This window comes from Rhinatrema bivittatum, chromosome 2, assembly GCF_901001135.1.
Source record: "Rhinatrema bivittatum chromosome 2, aRhiBiv1.1, whole genome shotgun sequence".
In the NCBI taxonomy this organism is placed as follows: Eukaryota; Metazoa; Chordata; class Amphibia; order Gymnophiona; family Rhinatrematidae; genus Rhinatrema; species Rhinatrema bivittatum.
Genome location: NC_042616.1, coordinates 601,763,292 through 601,777,214, shown reverse-complemented (window position 1 = coordinate 601,777,214; position 13,923 = coordinate 601,763,292). Strand labels below are relative to the sequence as shown.

Below are 13,923 nucleotides of genomic sequence, written 5' to 3'. Positions count from 1 at the left end.
CACTTTCCCTTCTTTCTCCAGCAAGTGACGTGGAACTCTGAGACACTGTAGAAATGAACACATGTCCTTCAGTTGTTATACAAGAAACTATGGTACAATGGCTTACACTCTCATTTTTTCCTCTTCCACAGACAGTAGTAATGCTGTCCGTTTTAGTAACAAATTCCTGGCTCTTCAATCTAATTTTGTTTCTCTTTCTAATGCTTGAGTAGATGCTTAGATTGAAATAGATAATGCAAAAGAATGGAGTATAGAAATCAAACATGGAAGCAGTGAGCAAGAAATACCAGGCATTGTCAAATTCATACTCGCATGCATCCTTGGGAACTATACTCCATCCTACAAAATACTCCCAAAATACAATTGCTGGCCCATAAAGAAAAAATGATAGGGTCCACAAAAACACTATTCTTAAAAGAGTATAATGTGATGCTTTGTTTGTTCCTTGTTGGATCCTGTAACTGACCTAAAGAGAAGAAAATAATAGGATTATTGGTTTTCTTATTCATATTTTAAAGCACCTTCAGTATATTCATTATTTATTGAGTACTACACACAAAAGGAAATAGCACAGTCTCTAATTCAATGAGAGATTGATCCATTCTACGTATTTGTTCTGCTCTGAAATTTGGTAATACAGGAAGGAAAAAATATGTAAATAAGTTGCAGGTGACATCTTTTCACTGGACCAACTCAAAATATTTATTAGAGCAAGCATTTGAAGATGAGCTCTCTCCTTTCGATCAATGGAAACTGATTTTTCATTCTACGTCTTCTGCCCAACTGGCATGATTACCACATTGCTATAGTGTTACATACACTGTAAGAATGAGTCTAATGTAATTAGTTAATTTGGTTAACTTATTTAGTGGCCTATTAATTGCACTGTATCATTATTTCTGAATTTTTACCCCTCATTTTATATCTCCTCTCCCTCAGATGGCATATCTGAGTGACAAAGAACCACCCTCTAGCTGAAGGCTGGAACCTTTCTTTCAAACCAATCATGAATGCATTTCTTGCCACCAGGTTTCTCATCATAGTGGTAGTCACTTTCCCTTTTTCCTGGGCCCTGCCAGCTCCCTTGGAGAAGAGACCTGAAAGTGAATCTCCTGCAACATATTTCACCATGCTTAAGCCTAAGCTATGGGACTAACAATATATCTTGTATTTTACTTCAAATTTTGATCTTGCTATTTTATATCCAGAAAATCTCAACTGTCACTGTTATAGTAGGGAGGTGAATCACACTTCCATGTTGAGACAAGTGAATTTTATTTTGCAAATGCAAAAATTCTTGAAAGAAAGAAACACTATGAGCCCATATCATATGGGTTCTCACATTTCATATAAAAGATGAGTTGACTTGATTGGACCCTCCAGCTAATCTAAAGGCAATGCTCATATTATGTGTTCAGACTGAAAGACCCCTGAGGGCTTGGAACCAGGAGAGAAAGAGAGGGTTGGTTAGCGACAGAGGCTTTCCAAGGTCCTCTGATAGGCAATCATCCCTGGAGGAGTTATTGATGATTGACAGCATGAGGGTATTCAGGGTAAAAAAAATGGTTTTCTTTTTTTAGTTTGTTTTCGGGAGGTTTGTTCCCATGAATTTCAGTTTCATTCATGTGAAAAAAATAAATCAAACATTAAAAAAAAAAAGGACAAAAAAATTAAAATGGTGCCTCCTATCCTTCCCACCCACCCACCCATTTGGAAAAATGCTGGGGGTCAGGATTCCACTTGGTCCCTACATACCTGGTCCAGTGGGGCTCCACTGGACCAGGCAAGATCTGGCAAGGCCTTACATAGGCCGAGACTGTGGTATGTCACTGCAAAGTGGGCCTCGGCCTATGCAAGGCTGATGCCTCAGCATCTGTCTAGGCCAGAGCACAGGCTCAAGCCTGAGGCCAGGTACCAATGCCTGGGCCAGGACCTGGTTCCAGGACCAGGCCCAATGCCGTGGCCTAACCTGAAGTCTGGGTCCTAATGCTAGGACCTCAACCCAGCCCCAGGCCCAAGGCCAGGGCCTGGCCTGGAAGCCAGGTCCCAACCCCTATACCTCGGCAGCTCCGACAGCATCAGGACCCAGCCTCCTGGTCAGGTCCCAGCATTGGTCCTGAGTCAGGTTTGAGGCCCTGGCATCGGAACCTTGCCTTCAGGCTGGGCCACAGCATCGGGCCTGGGTGGAGGCTCAAGTGTCAGGAACCTGTCTCCTGTTTGGGCCCCAGGATTGGGCATGAATCCAGGTTGAAGCCTCAATATCAAGACCCGGCCTATGGGCCAGATTGCAATGTCAGGCTCTAAACTAGGCGGAGGCCCAGGCCTCAGGCCTAAGTGTGGGTTGAGGCCCCAGCATTGGGATCCAGTCTCTGGGCCAAGCTTCAGAATCAGACCTGAGCCTGGGATCCAGCCTAGGCAGAGTACAGGTATCAGGACTAGGCCTCAGGGTCAGGCCCCAGATTTGGGTAAGGTACAGGTTGAGTCCCAAGCATCGGGACCTGGCCTGGTTGCTTCTGTGGATACCTGGTGGATCAGGTAAGTGATTATTCAAGGGAGGGGGGTTGGATCTCAGCCAAGACCCTGGCAATCACCGGGGCATAGGCTGAGACCCTGGCATCATACTTGGGCCTAGGCTGAGTCCCCTGCTTTAGGCCTCGGCAAAGCCCTGGCTTTAGGCCTAGGCCAAGGGACTGGCATTGAGCTCAGGCATAGGCTGCACCCTTTGCTTTAGGCTTCGGTCTATGCCTTAGGTGAGTTCCCATTCTCAGGCCTAGGCCTACACCAGATACATTCACTTAAAATGAATGCAATAAATAAGGTTTGTTTCATTCAGGGTCCCTCAATTAGTTTTGGGGCCCCCTGAATGAAGCAAATTGCCCTTATTCATCACATTTTTCACATTGCGTTTTAAATGAATGCACATCCCTATGAAGCATTGCCTGCCTAAAGAAAAGGAAAGGTGTCATCAAGAAGGTCTCTTTCTCTACTGTGGTCTTTCAGAGCATTAACAAAACAGCTGCTAAATCAGTCTTCAAAATTACAATCACTCCTAAGAGGGAAACCAATGACACCGAACCAGATAGAGACTGGAGGTCAGGGACAAAAACACTCTCTAGCACTGAATGTTACTATGTTTCTGATTCCTGTGGAGGGACAAAGAATTATCAGATCTTGCCAGATCTGGTTGTTTTGGATCTGGCATTGGACCAAAGGCATCAAGTCCCTGTGCATGAAAAGGAGTCAAGTGTAACTGTGGAAATAATCCATAGCTTTCCCTGTCATTATGCCTGGTGATCTCGGAGACTGAATTCTACTATGGTATGGGGCATAATCATCAGGAGGTGTTACATTTTGACCTCATTCACACCCCACGCTTCTCTGTCATTTTAGACCTACCATAGCTAAAATAGCACAAACTGCAGGAAGACACAGCAGATAACATTTCTAAGTTCTGCTAACTGAACTGTATGTCCAATACTGAACTGAAGGAAACAGATGCAGAGAAGTGTTCTCTGGAAATCCAGTGTTATTCAATAAACAAATACAAAACTAGACAATTGCCCGAGATGTACTCGCAATAAAAGTAGGTAGTTGATAAAGGGGGCTGATACTTTAGTGAACTCAATTTCAAGAGGTTCATTAATAAGCTGATTAAAGATGGTTTTTTTAAGCTTCAGATTGTAAGGAAACAGTTTTACAAGCTTTGATCTTCTCAAAAATGGACTATTGTAACGCTCTATTGTTGGGTCTTCCACAAGCTACTATCAGGCCCCCTCCAACTGCTCCAAAATGCAGTTACGAGAGTTTTAACCAGTTCCAAGAAATATGACCATATTACACCCATTTTAAAAGACTTGCATTGGCTACCGATCACTTATAGAATCCAATTCAAAGTTTTATCTCTGATCCACAAATCATTATTTAATGAAATGTAGAATGGTTCAGAGCAGCACTCCATTTTCATAAAGCACAACGGAATTTGCATTCTGCTAACAAAGGTTTTCTTTCAATACCATCTCCTAGATTAGCACATTTAAACAGTGTAAGAGAGAGAGCCCTGTCTTTGGTCGGACCCAAATTATGGAACTCCTTACCATCTAATTTAAGACTCGAGTGTAATTTTCAGACATTTAAGAAGAAGCTAAAAACTTGGTTATTTTAGCAGGCATTTGGTGAGCACACATATTTTGGTTATTCCCTCAGCCATATTTCTGTTTTATTTTAATTTGTTGTTCTTTTTTATTATCTTTTTACTTTGATTAATATTATTGTTTTATTTTACTATTGTATATTTATTTATTATTTGATCACATTTTATATTTTTTATTGATATATTTTAAAGAATTTTGTTATTTATGTACTTAAATTATGTAAACCGGTATGATGTCCCACCAATATTGGTATATAAAAATAAATAAATAAATAATGATTTGCTGACTCTGTTCAGCGAGTAAGCAGCCCCCTTATCAAATCAATTGTATCTAGACTGCCCAATTGATTTACTGCCAGAGACAGAAGTACCATTTAGGAGAAGTACCATTTAGGAGAATCTATTCCGTACCTACCATCTGGAATCTCTAAATAACAACGTAGACACCCTATTCTAGAGAGAGTGGGAGGAGGCACTAAATATTAAATCCCCACCATGATCCTCCAAGCCAGTGGGAGCACTGAGAGGAGAGGATCACCTTGCTGGTGGCTGAAAGGAATCATAAGTTTTTGTTTGGGACCTTGTCTTTTTTAAAAGTATTGGGGCAAACTTAACTATTTGGGAATATTATTTAGTGTGTTTGTGTGTTTGTGCTTTTAATAGTCAGTAAGACAGCGAATAAACAGAAGTTAGACTATTTGTATTTTTAAATAGTCAGTCAATAAGGCAGCTAGTAAGCAAGTTAGTGTGTTTATTTTTAATAGTCTGAAAGGCAGCTAGAAATCAGAAGAGTGTTTGTATATTAAAAACAAAAAAATAAAAGAAAGAAAAAAGTAGCCAGAAGCTAGAAATAAGCTAGGACCAGTCAATACTTAAGTAAAAAGGTTGAAAAGTTCAGTTCAGTTACTCACCTTGGAAAGGTGTTGAGGTAGTGTGATTAGGTTTGATTAGGAACCAACATTTGTTAATCAAGAGAGCAATGAGTCACTCTGGCTGACTAACTGAACTTAGACTATTTGTATTTCCTAACCCTCCCACCCCTTATCCACTCACCCCTAGCTCATCCTTTAATTTATAGGCAGGTGCCACTTTAAAAAAAAACCACCTTATTGAGAGTTTGTTCATTCCCCTGTAGGCCACTACTAGACATATAGTGAATTGACTAATACATTTAAAGGATATTAATTAGACACATTCCTAATCCCATAGCAACCTAAAACTTAAGTAGGAACTGAACAAATTTGAAATGAAGGCAGCAGTCCAGCAGCAAGAGGGGGGCTTCCCAGTCTTTTGCATCGAGTGTCACATGTATGATTTTTTACCCACCGGTGAGAAGTTGTACATGTGCATGCGATGCAAAGAGCTCCTGGCTCTCAGAGAACAAGTCCAATCTCTGGAGCCTAGAGTGGCAGATCTGGAGCAGCTGAGGCAGACAGAGAGGTATATAGATGAGACCTTCAGGGACATAGTAGCCAAGTCCCAACTTCTGACTGGCAGCCCTGGTGCTGCCTTGGAAGAAGAAGGTCTCATGACTGGAGAGCATAAACCAGGTGCAGCAGGATAGGATCCTGTAGCAAGGAATTGCTCTCCAGGTGATGCAATGTCCTTTCGCACTGAGGATATCTCCCCAAGGCCTACTGCCCAGGAGGGAAGGGATAGGTCAGCCGGCATAGTTGAGAATTCGATTATTAGGAATGTAGACAGCTGGGTGACTGTTGGGCATGAGGATCGCCTGGTAACATGCCTACCTGGTGCGAATGTGGTGGACCTCACGTATCACCTAGATAAGATTTTAGACAGTGCTGGGGAGGAGCCGGCTGTCGTGGTACACGTGGGCACCAACGACATAGGAAAATGTGGGAGGGAGGTTCTGGAAGCCAAATTTAGGCTCTTAGGTAGAAAGCTTAAATCCAGAACCACCAGGGTAGCATTCTCTGAAATGCTCCCTGTTCCACGTGCAGGTCACCAGAGGCAGGCAGAGCTCCGGAGTCTCAATGCGTGGATGAGACGATGGTGCAAGGAAGAGGGATTCAGTTTTGTTAGGAACTGGGGAACATTTTGGGGAAGGGGGGATTCTTTTCCGAAGGGATGGGCTCCACCTTAACCAGGCTGAAATCAGACTGCTGGCACTAAACTTTAAAAAGGAGCAAGAGCAGCTTTTAAACTAGAACAAAGGGGAAAGCAGACACTCGCTCAGCAGCGCATGGTTCAGAGAGAGGTATCTTCAAAGGATACTAATGATGCATTAGAATTAAGGCATCCCGACAGTGAGGTTCCAATAATAAGAAAAGTAGTCCAAGAGCCTGTAACTAAAAACTCACCTGAGCTAAAAAAGTCTAACTTATCCCTATCAATTAAAAAGGAAAATGAAAATACAAACAAAAAACAAACTTTGAAATGTTTGTATGCTAATGCCAGAAGTCTAAGAAGTAAGATGGGAGAATTAGAATGTATAGCAGTGAATTGTTATGCCCCTATCTGCGCTTCACGCGGACAAGGCCTTACCTCTGCGGCCCGGCCTGATCCCAATGTTGTTCCTCGCAGCCCAGAGGCCGCAGCTGAAGCCAGGGCCTCATCTGAAGCGGCTGACGCCGGGTGCTCCCGCGGCCCAGCCGCCATCTTGCCAGCACGGCAGGAGCTGTGCCGGGTCCTTGCCTCACCTGGAGGCCGCCGCTGACTCCTACATTCTTCGCAGCCTGGAGCCACTGCCCACGCCATCTTCTGCAGGCATGGAGGCCTGCTCCTCATCAGCATGGACACCGAAGACGTCACCTGTCTCTGGGCCCTCCTCCTGTGCGGCTGAGATGCCGCCGACGGCCGACTCCTTTCTGATTCAGCGTCTGCAGGGCCGCTGTCCAGGGTCCTGCAGGCTTCCTCTGACTGCTCCTCCTAAGGGGCAGGCTGGCGGCTTTCCCCCATTCTTATGGGGCCAGCCAGACATAGTCCTCCGGACAGCTCCTCCCAGGGAGTTGCCTCTTCAGCCCTATAAGAGGGCCCTGCTTCATTTCAGCTTTGTTTTCGCATCAGCTCAGATGCTCCTGAAGAGATCTCTTCATCTGGTGGCCTGTTCCTGAGTTCTGAGTTCGGATTTTGAAATCTGATTCCTGAGTTTGGATCCTGATGTCTGATTCCCAAGTCCAAATCCTGATGTCTGTTCCAAGTCCGGATGTCCGTGAGTCCAGCTCCTGATGCCTGCTGCGAGTCCGGATGTCCATGAGTCCAGTTCCTGTGGTCCAGCCCTAGTCTGGATGTCCGTGAGTCCTGACCCAGATGTCTATTCCCAGTCCTGCAGTCCAATTCAAGTCCTGCAGTCCATTCTAGAAGTTCCATGTTCCAAGGTTCTGTCCCAAGTCCTGCAGTCCATTTCAAGTCCTGCAGACCGCCCCAAGATGTTCCAGTCCTGATTCCTGATGTTCCAGTCCTGATTCCTGATGTTCCAGTTCTGATGTTCCAGTCCTGATTCCTGATGATCCAAGATGTCCTGATGTTCCTCGATGTCTTGATGTTCCGTGCTTGATGTCCCAAGTTCTGTCTTGTTCCCGGTCCTAATGCACCAGGAGGTGGGACCCATGCCTCCGGGGATTCCCCCTGCTTTTATCTGGAGCTCCTATATTCCAATGTTTTATCTGACTTCCTAGTTCCGACCCCGGAGGATCCTAGGGGTTTCCACTAACCTCTGCTATGAGACTACCTGAGCCAGTCCCGATCTCCTCATGGTCCGCGACCAGCCATCCGGCTGTGTAGGACGCAAAGGGGACAGTGTGGTCCATGTGTTAAGGTCCCAGGCCGTGCCCCAGTCCCTTCACTTACCTCGAGGGTGGCCCAGGTCACTGAACCGCCTCCCCGGCCAGCAAGGCCCATCCCAGCTTCTGCCACGGTGCTCCCTCCTCGAGGGATACGCCTTCGATCCTCCGCACCTGTCCCCGCCCCCTAGACACGCGTGCGCACGGGGGCTCAGGATTTAAAGGGGCCAGCGCGGGAAGAATAAAGATGGCCCACAGATGACATCAAACGCTGCAGGGGAATTTAAACCCTGCAGCTAGGCCTATGCTTTGCCTTGCAACGAGATTCACTCTTTGTTGAGAGTTACTAGTTGCTGCTTCTGACTTCGGCTTCTGACTACTGGCTTCTGACTACGGCTCTCGTCCACTGGCTTCTGACTTCGGATTCCGACTACTGGCTTCTGACTTCGGCTTCTGACTACTGGCTTCTGACTCCAGCTCTCATCCACTGGCTTCTGACTACTGGCTTCTGACTCCGGCTCTCGTCCACTGGCTTCTGACTTCGGATTCCGACTACTGGCTTTTGACTTCGGCTTCCGACTACTGGCTTCTGACTCCAGCTCTCGTCCACTGGCTTCTGACTTCAGCTTCTGACTACTGGCTTCTGACTCCGGATCTCGTCCACTGGCTTCTGACTTTGGCTTCTGACTACTGGCTTCTGACTTTGGCTTCCGACTACTGGCTTCTGACTTCAGCTTCCGTCCAGTGGCTTCTGACTCCGGCTCTCATCCACTGGCTTCTGACTCCAGCTCTCATCCAGGAGGCCTCGCCTAAGTCGATGCGGCTCGGGTCCTCATGAGCTCCTCTCGGGGGGACCGCAGGCTTCCAGTGGTGAAGTTCCAATTGGCCTCCTGGCTTCAGCTCTACTCTTCTCTATCCTCTGGAACTCTTCTTCAGACACCGACCCACAGGAGACCGCATGTAAGTCCAAGTGGCTTGGGTCCTCACGGGCTCCTCCTGGGGGGACCTCGGGCTTCCAGTGGTGAAGATCCCTCTGGTCTCCTGCCCTGTGCCACCTCCAGGCTTTGACTTCCACTCTGGGTCTTCCCACGGTGTGTTATCATCTGTCCCAGCTGGCTCAAGGGTCCACGAATCCAACACCATGACCAGCCCCACGTACTGTGTAGGGTACCTGAGGGTCCAGCTCATCCCTCTTGTTTCCTGTCTGCATTCCCGGCTGTGTCTTGTTCCTCGCCTGAGTCTTCAGTGTGGTCCATGACCAGCTCCACGTGCTGTGTAGGGCACCTGAGGGACACGCTTCCTTGGCCTACATCTCTACATTCCAAGTTCCAAGTCTCAGCTCTACATTCCAAGTCTTCAGCTCTTCGTCTCTACGTTCCAAGTCTTCGGCTCTATGTCTCGATGTTCAAAGTTCCTAGTCCTAGCCAAAGGCCTACTTCGTAGCCTATGTTCCTAGCTACGTCCAGCTCTGCTCCTGTGATGCCCATTCCCGCACACACACCTCACCACAGGTGTGACTCATGTCTTGACCTGAGCCACCCTGTGGCCCAAGGGTTCCGCTCTCCCAAGAGTCTAGTGATGCGCGCCAAGCCCACACCATCGGCCCCTGAAGGTTGCGCTTGCAACAGGATGTGAAAACCAGAACTCGGTGTAGTGTGCTGGGCTCAGGGTCAGACATTCGTCTTGATTCTGAAGTCTGGCTTAAAAAATGTTTCTAACTTCCCTGGATGTTTCCAAGTTCCTGTTTTTGTCCCTAGTTCCTAGACTTACTATGAACTGTTTTAACAATACTCCGTTTGCTACAAAAAAATGTTTTGCTCGCTTGCCTTCTTCTACATACCTGATTCTAACTTGCAAGGGTCTTTGAATTACTCCAGTTCCTGTTCTTCCAGATCGGCAGTAGAGGTTCGGATGTCCCAATGACCTGCAGGAGGCGTATGCAACCTGACCCTCTAACATTCCATTCTAGAAGTTCCACGTTCCAAGGTTCTGTCCCATGCCCTGCAGTCCTTTTCAAGTCCTGCAGACCGCCCCAAGATGTTCCAAGTTCCAACTTGTTCCCAGTCCTAATGCACCAGGAAGTGGGACCCGTGCCTCCGGGGATTCCCCCTGCTTTTATCTGGAGTTCCCATACTGCTACCTGCTATCTGGTGCCTGGTATCTGACTCTTCCCTCGTCAGTTCCACAGTTCCTGTGGTCATCAGGAGTTACCTGCAGACTATTCCTATCAGCTAGTACAAGTCCTGAGGTTCATTCAGCCAACGGAGGGAGTCTCTATGAATTTGAGACCTTCTCCATTCTTCCATAGAGAAATGGTATTACCCCTGGGTTCCAACGACCTGCAGGAGGTGCCTGCACCCAGGTTCTTCTCTTATTTCTATTTGATTCAATGTTCTCCAGTCCATAATGGAACCGTGAGTTCCTTCCAGCACTCCAGGTCTTGGGTCTATCGACCAGCAGGAGGCACCTGCATTACAGGCCTGGCTTTTTCCATCAGTGCTTCTCCAGCAAGAACCTACTCCTAGTAGGAGCCTTATATCAATGGGTTCCATGGTTCCTAAGCATCATACATTCCAGGATCCTTCTGTTCCAGTTTTGTTCCTGCATCCTCCTGTTCCTGTTCATCTGTCCATCTCTCCATGTAGTACCTCAGAACTGTTTCACTGGTACTGATCTTGGCCTGATCCTTGACTATTCTGTTTGCCTTGGCATGTGGCACAATGCTGAAAGTGAAAAAGCCTTGGATCCGAAGGTCATGGGTTCAAGTCCCACTTTCTGCACTTCCAAGAATTGATTCCAAGTTTGTGGGTCCCAGACCACACATCCATGAATCCAAGGACACTTGATTCTAAGCTAGTGGGTTCCAGCTCCCACTTCCAGAATTCCACAAACATTCCTGTCACATTCCATCTGGGTTTTTCCCCTCATATATTTGATATGTCTATGACAAGCTATTTTTCTCTCTTCAGCCTTTGAAGTGTGTTGAACCTGAGCTTCACAACACTCTACTTGCCTTCCCCACTGAGTCAGCAAGAAGAGGCTGAGAGGGAGCATTTGAAGGGGGGGTACTGTTACACCCCTGCCCGCGTTTCATGCAGACAGGGCCTTACCTCCATGGCCTGGCTTGATCCCGATGTTGCTCCTCGCAACCCGGAGGCCAGAGATGAAGAAAGGGCCTCGCCTGAAGCAGGCGACGCTGGGTGCTCCCGCGGCCTGGCCGCCATTTTGCCAGCACGGCAGAAGCCATGCCTGGTCCTTGCCTCGCCTGGAGGCCGCCATTGACACCTCCGTTCTTCGCAGCCTGGAGCCACTGCCCATGTCATCTTCAGCAGACCTGGAGGCCTCTTCCTCAGTGGCATGGATGCCGCCACCTTCACCTTTCTCTGGGCCCTCCTCCTGTGCGGCTGAGACACAACCGACAGCTAACTCCTTCCTGCTTCAGCATCTGCAGGGCCGCTGTCCAGGGTCCTGCAGACTTCCTCTGACTGTTCCTCCTAAGGGGCAGGCCGGCGACTTTTCCCCATTCTTATGGGTCCAGCCAGGCATGGTCCTCTGGACAGCACCTCTCAGAGAGTTGCCTCTTCAGCCCTATAAAAGGGTCCTGCTTCATTTCAGCTTTGTTTTCGGATCAGCTCAGATGCTCCTGAAGACGTCTCTTCATCTGGTGGCTTGTTCCTGAGTTCTGAGCTCTGAGTTCGGATCTTGATGTCTGATTCCTGAGTTCGAATTCTGATGTCTGTTCCGAGTCTGGATGTCCGTGAGTCCAGCTCCCAATGCCTGCTGTTAGTCCAGATGTCCGTGAATCCAGTTCCTGAGGTCCGGCCTAAGTCCAGATGTCTGTGAGTCCAGCTCCCGATGCCTGCTGCGAGTCTGGATGTCCATGAGTCCAGTTCCTGTGGGCTGGCTCTAGTCCAGATATCCATGAGTCCTGACCCAGATGTCTGTTCCCAGTCCTGCAGTCCAATTCAAGTCCTGCAGTCTGGTCTAGAAGTTCCACATTCCAAGGTTCTATTACAAGTCCTGCAGTCAATTACAAGTCCTGCAGTCCACCCCAAGATGTTCCAGTCCTGATTCCTGATGATCCAAGATGTCCTGATGTTCCTCGATATCTTGATGTTCCTTGCTTGATGTCCCAAGTTCCGACTTGTTCCCGGTCCTAATGCACCAGGAAGTGGGACCCGTGCCTCCGGGGATTCCCCCTGCTTTTATCTGGAGTTCCCATACTCCAAAGTTTTATTTGACTTCCTAATTCCAACCCCGGAGGATCCTAGGGGTTTCCACTAACCTGCGCTATGAGACTACCTGAGCCAGTCCCGACATCCTTGTGGTCCGCGACCAGCCATTCAGCTGTGTAGGCCTTGAAGGGGACAGTGTGGTCTGCAACCAGCCCCACGTGCTGTGTAGGGTGCCTGAGGGTCCAGCTCATCCCTCTTGTTTCCTGTCTGCATTCCTGCCTGTGTCTTGTTTCTCACCTGAGTCTTCAGTGTGGTCCACGACCAGCCCCATGTGCTGTGTAGGGTGCCTAATGGACTCGCCTTCCTTGTCCTATGTCTCTACATTCCAAATCTTCAGCTCTAAGTACCAAGTTCCAAGTCTTCAGCTCTACGTGCCAAGTTCAAAGTCTTCAGCTCTATGTCTCTACATTCCAAGTTCCAAGTTCCTATTCCTAGCCAGAGACCTACTTCGTAGCCTGTGTTCCTAGCTCTGTCCAGCTCTGCTCCTGTGATGCTCATTCCAACACACACACCTCACCACGGGTGCAACTCATGTCCTTACCTGAGCCGCCCTGTGGCCCAAGGGTTCCGCTCTCCCAAGAGCCAAGTGATTCGCAGGGCCACACCATTGGCCCCTGAAGGCTATGCTCGCAACATGAATGATGACATAGACTTATTTGGCATCTCAGAGACATGGTGTAAGGAGGACAACCAATGGGACAGTGCTAAACCGGGGTATAAATTATATCACAATGACACAGAGGAGCACCCGGGAGGTGGTGTGGTGCTTTATGTCCGGGATGGCATAGAGTCCAACAGGATAAACATCCTGCATGAGACTAAATGCACAATTGAATCTTTATGGGTAGAAATCCCTTGTGTGTTGGGGAAGACTATAGTGATAGGAGTATACTACCATCCGCCTGGTCAAGATGGTGAGACTGACAGTGAAATGCTAAGAGAAATTAGGGAAGTTAACGAAATTGATAGTGCGGTAATAATGGGAGAATTCAATTACCCCAATATTGATGGGTAATTGTATCATCGGTACATGCTAGAGATATGAAGTTCCTGGATGGAATAAATGACATTTTTATGGAACAATTGGTTCAGGAAATGACAAGACAGGGAGCAATTTTAGATGTAATTCTCAGTGGAGAACAGGATTTGATGAGAGAGGTAATGGTGGTGGGGCTGCTTGAGAACAGTGATCATAATATGATCAAATTTGAATTAATGACTAGAAGGGGGACAGTAAGCAAATCCATGGCTCTCGTGCTAAACTTTCAAAAGGGAAACTTTGATAAAAGGGAGGGAGGAGGAATAGCCTAGTGGTTAGAGCAGTGGGCTATAAACCAGGAGACCAAGGTTCAAGTCCTGCTGTCGCTCCTTGTGACCTTGGGCAAGTCACTTTACCCTACATTGCCTCAGGTACAAAAACTTAGATTGTAAGCCCTCTGGGGATAGAGAAATACCTACAGTACCTGAATGTAAACCAGTGTGATATCTCAATTGAGATGAATGTTGGTATATAAAAATAATAAATAAAATGAGAAAAATTGTTCAAAAAAATACCATCCTAGAAGTACAGTCCAGATGTATTCCACACATTAAAAAAGGTGGAAAGAAGGTAAAAGAATTACTGGCATGGTTAAAAGGGGAGGTGAAAGAAGCTATTTTAGCCAAAAGATCTTCATTCAAAAATTGGAAGAATGATCCAACAGAAGAAAATATGATAATGCATAAGCATTGGCAAGTTAAATGTAAGACATTGATAAGACAGGCTACAAGAGAATTTGAAAAGAAGTTGGCCGTA

The 13,923-nt window shown here is 47.1% G+C and overlaps 1 protein-coding gene across 1 annotated transcript in view; it reads right to left on the bottom strand.

Annotated features, from left to right (window-relative positions):
* The window catches only part of LOC115083374 (histamine H3 receptor-like), a 59,785-nt gene that overhangs the window by 28,939 nt on the left and 16,923 nt on the right, over window positions 1-13,923 (bottom strand). Inside the window, exon 3 of the mRNA XM_029587174.1 lies at window positions 107-466. Within this exon, the coding sequence (XP_029443034.1) occupies window positions 107-466 (360 nt within the window). The remainder of the gene's footprint in view (window positions 1-106; window positions 467-13,923) is intronic.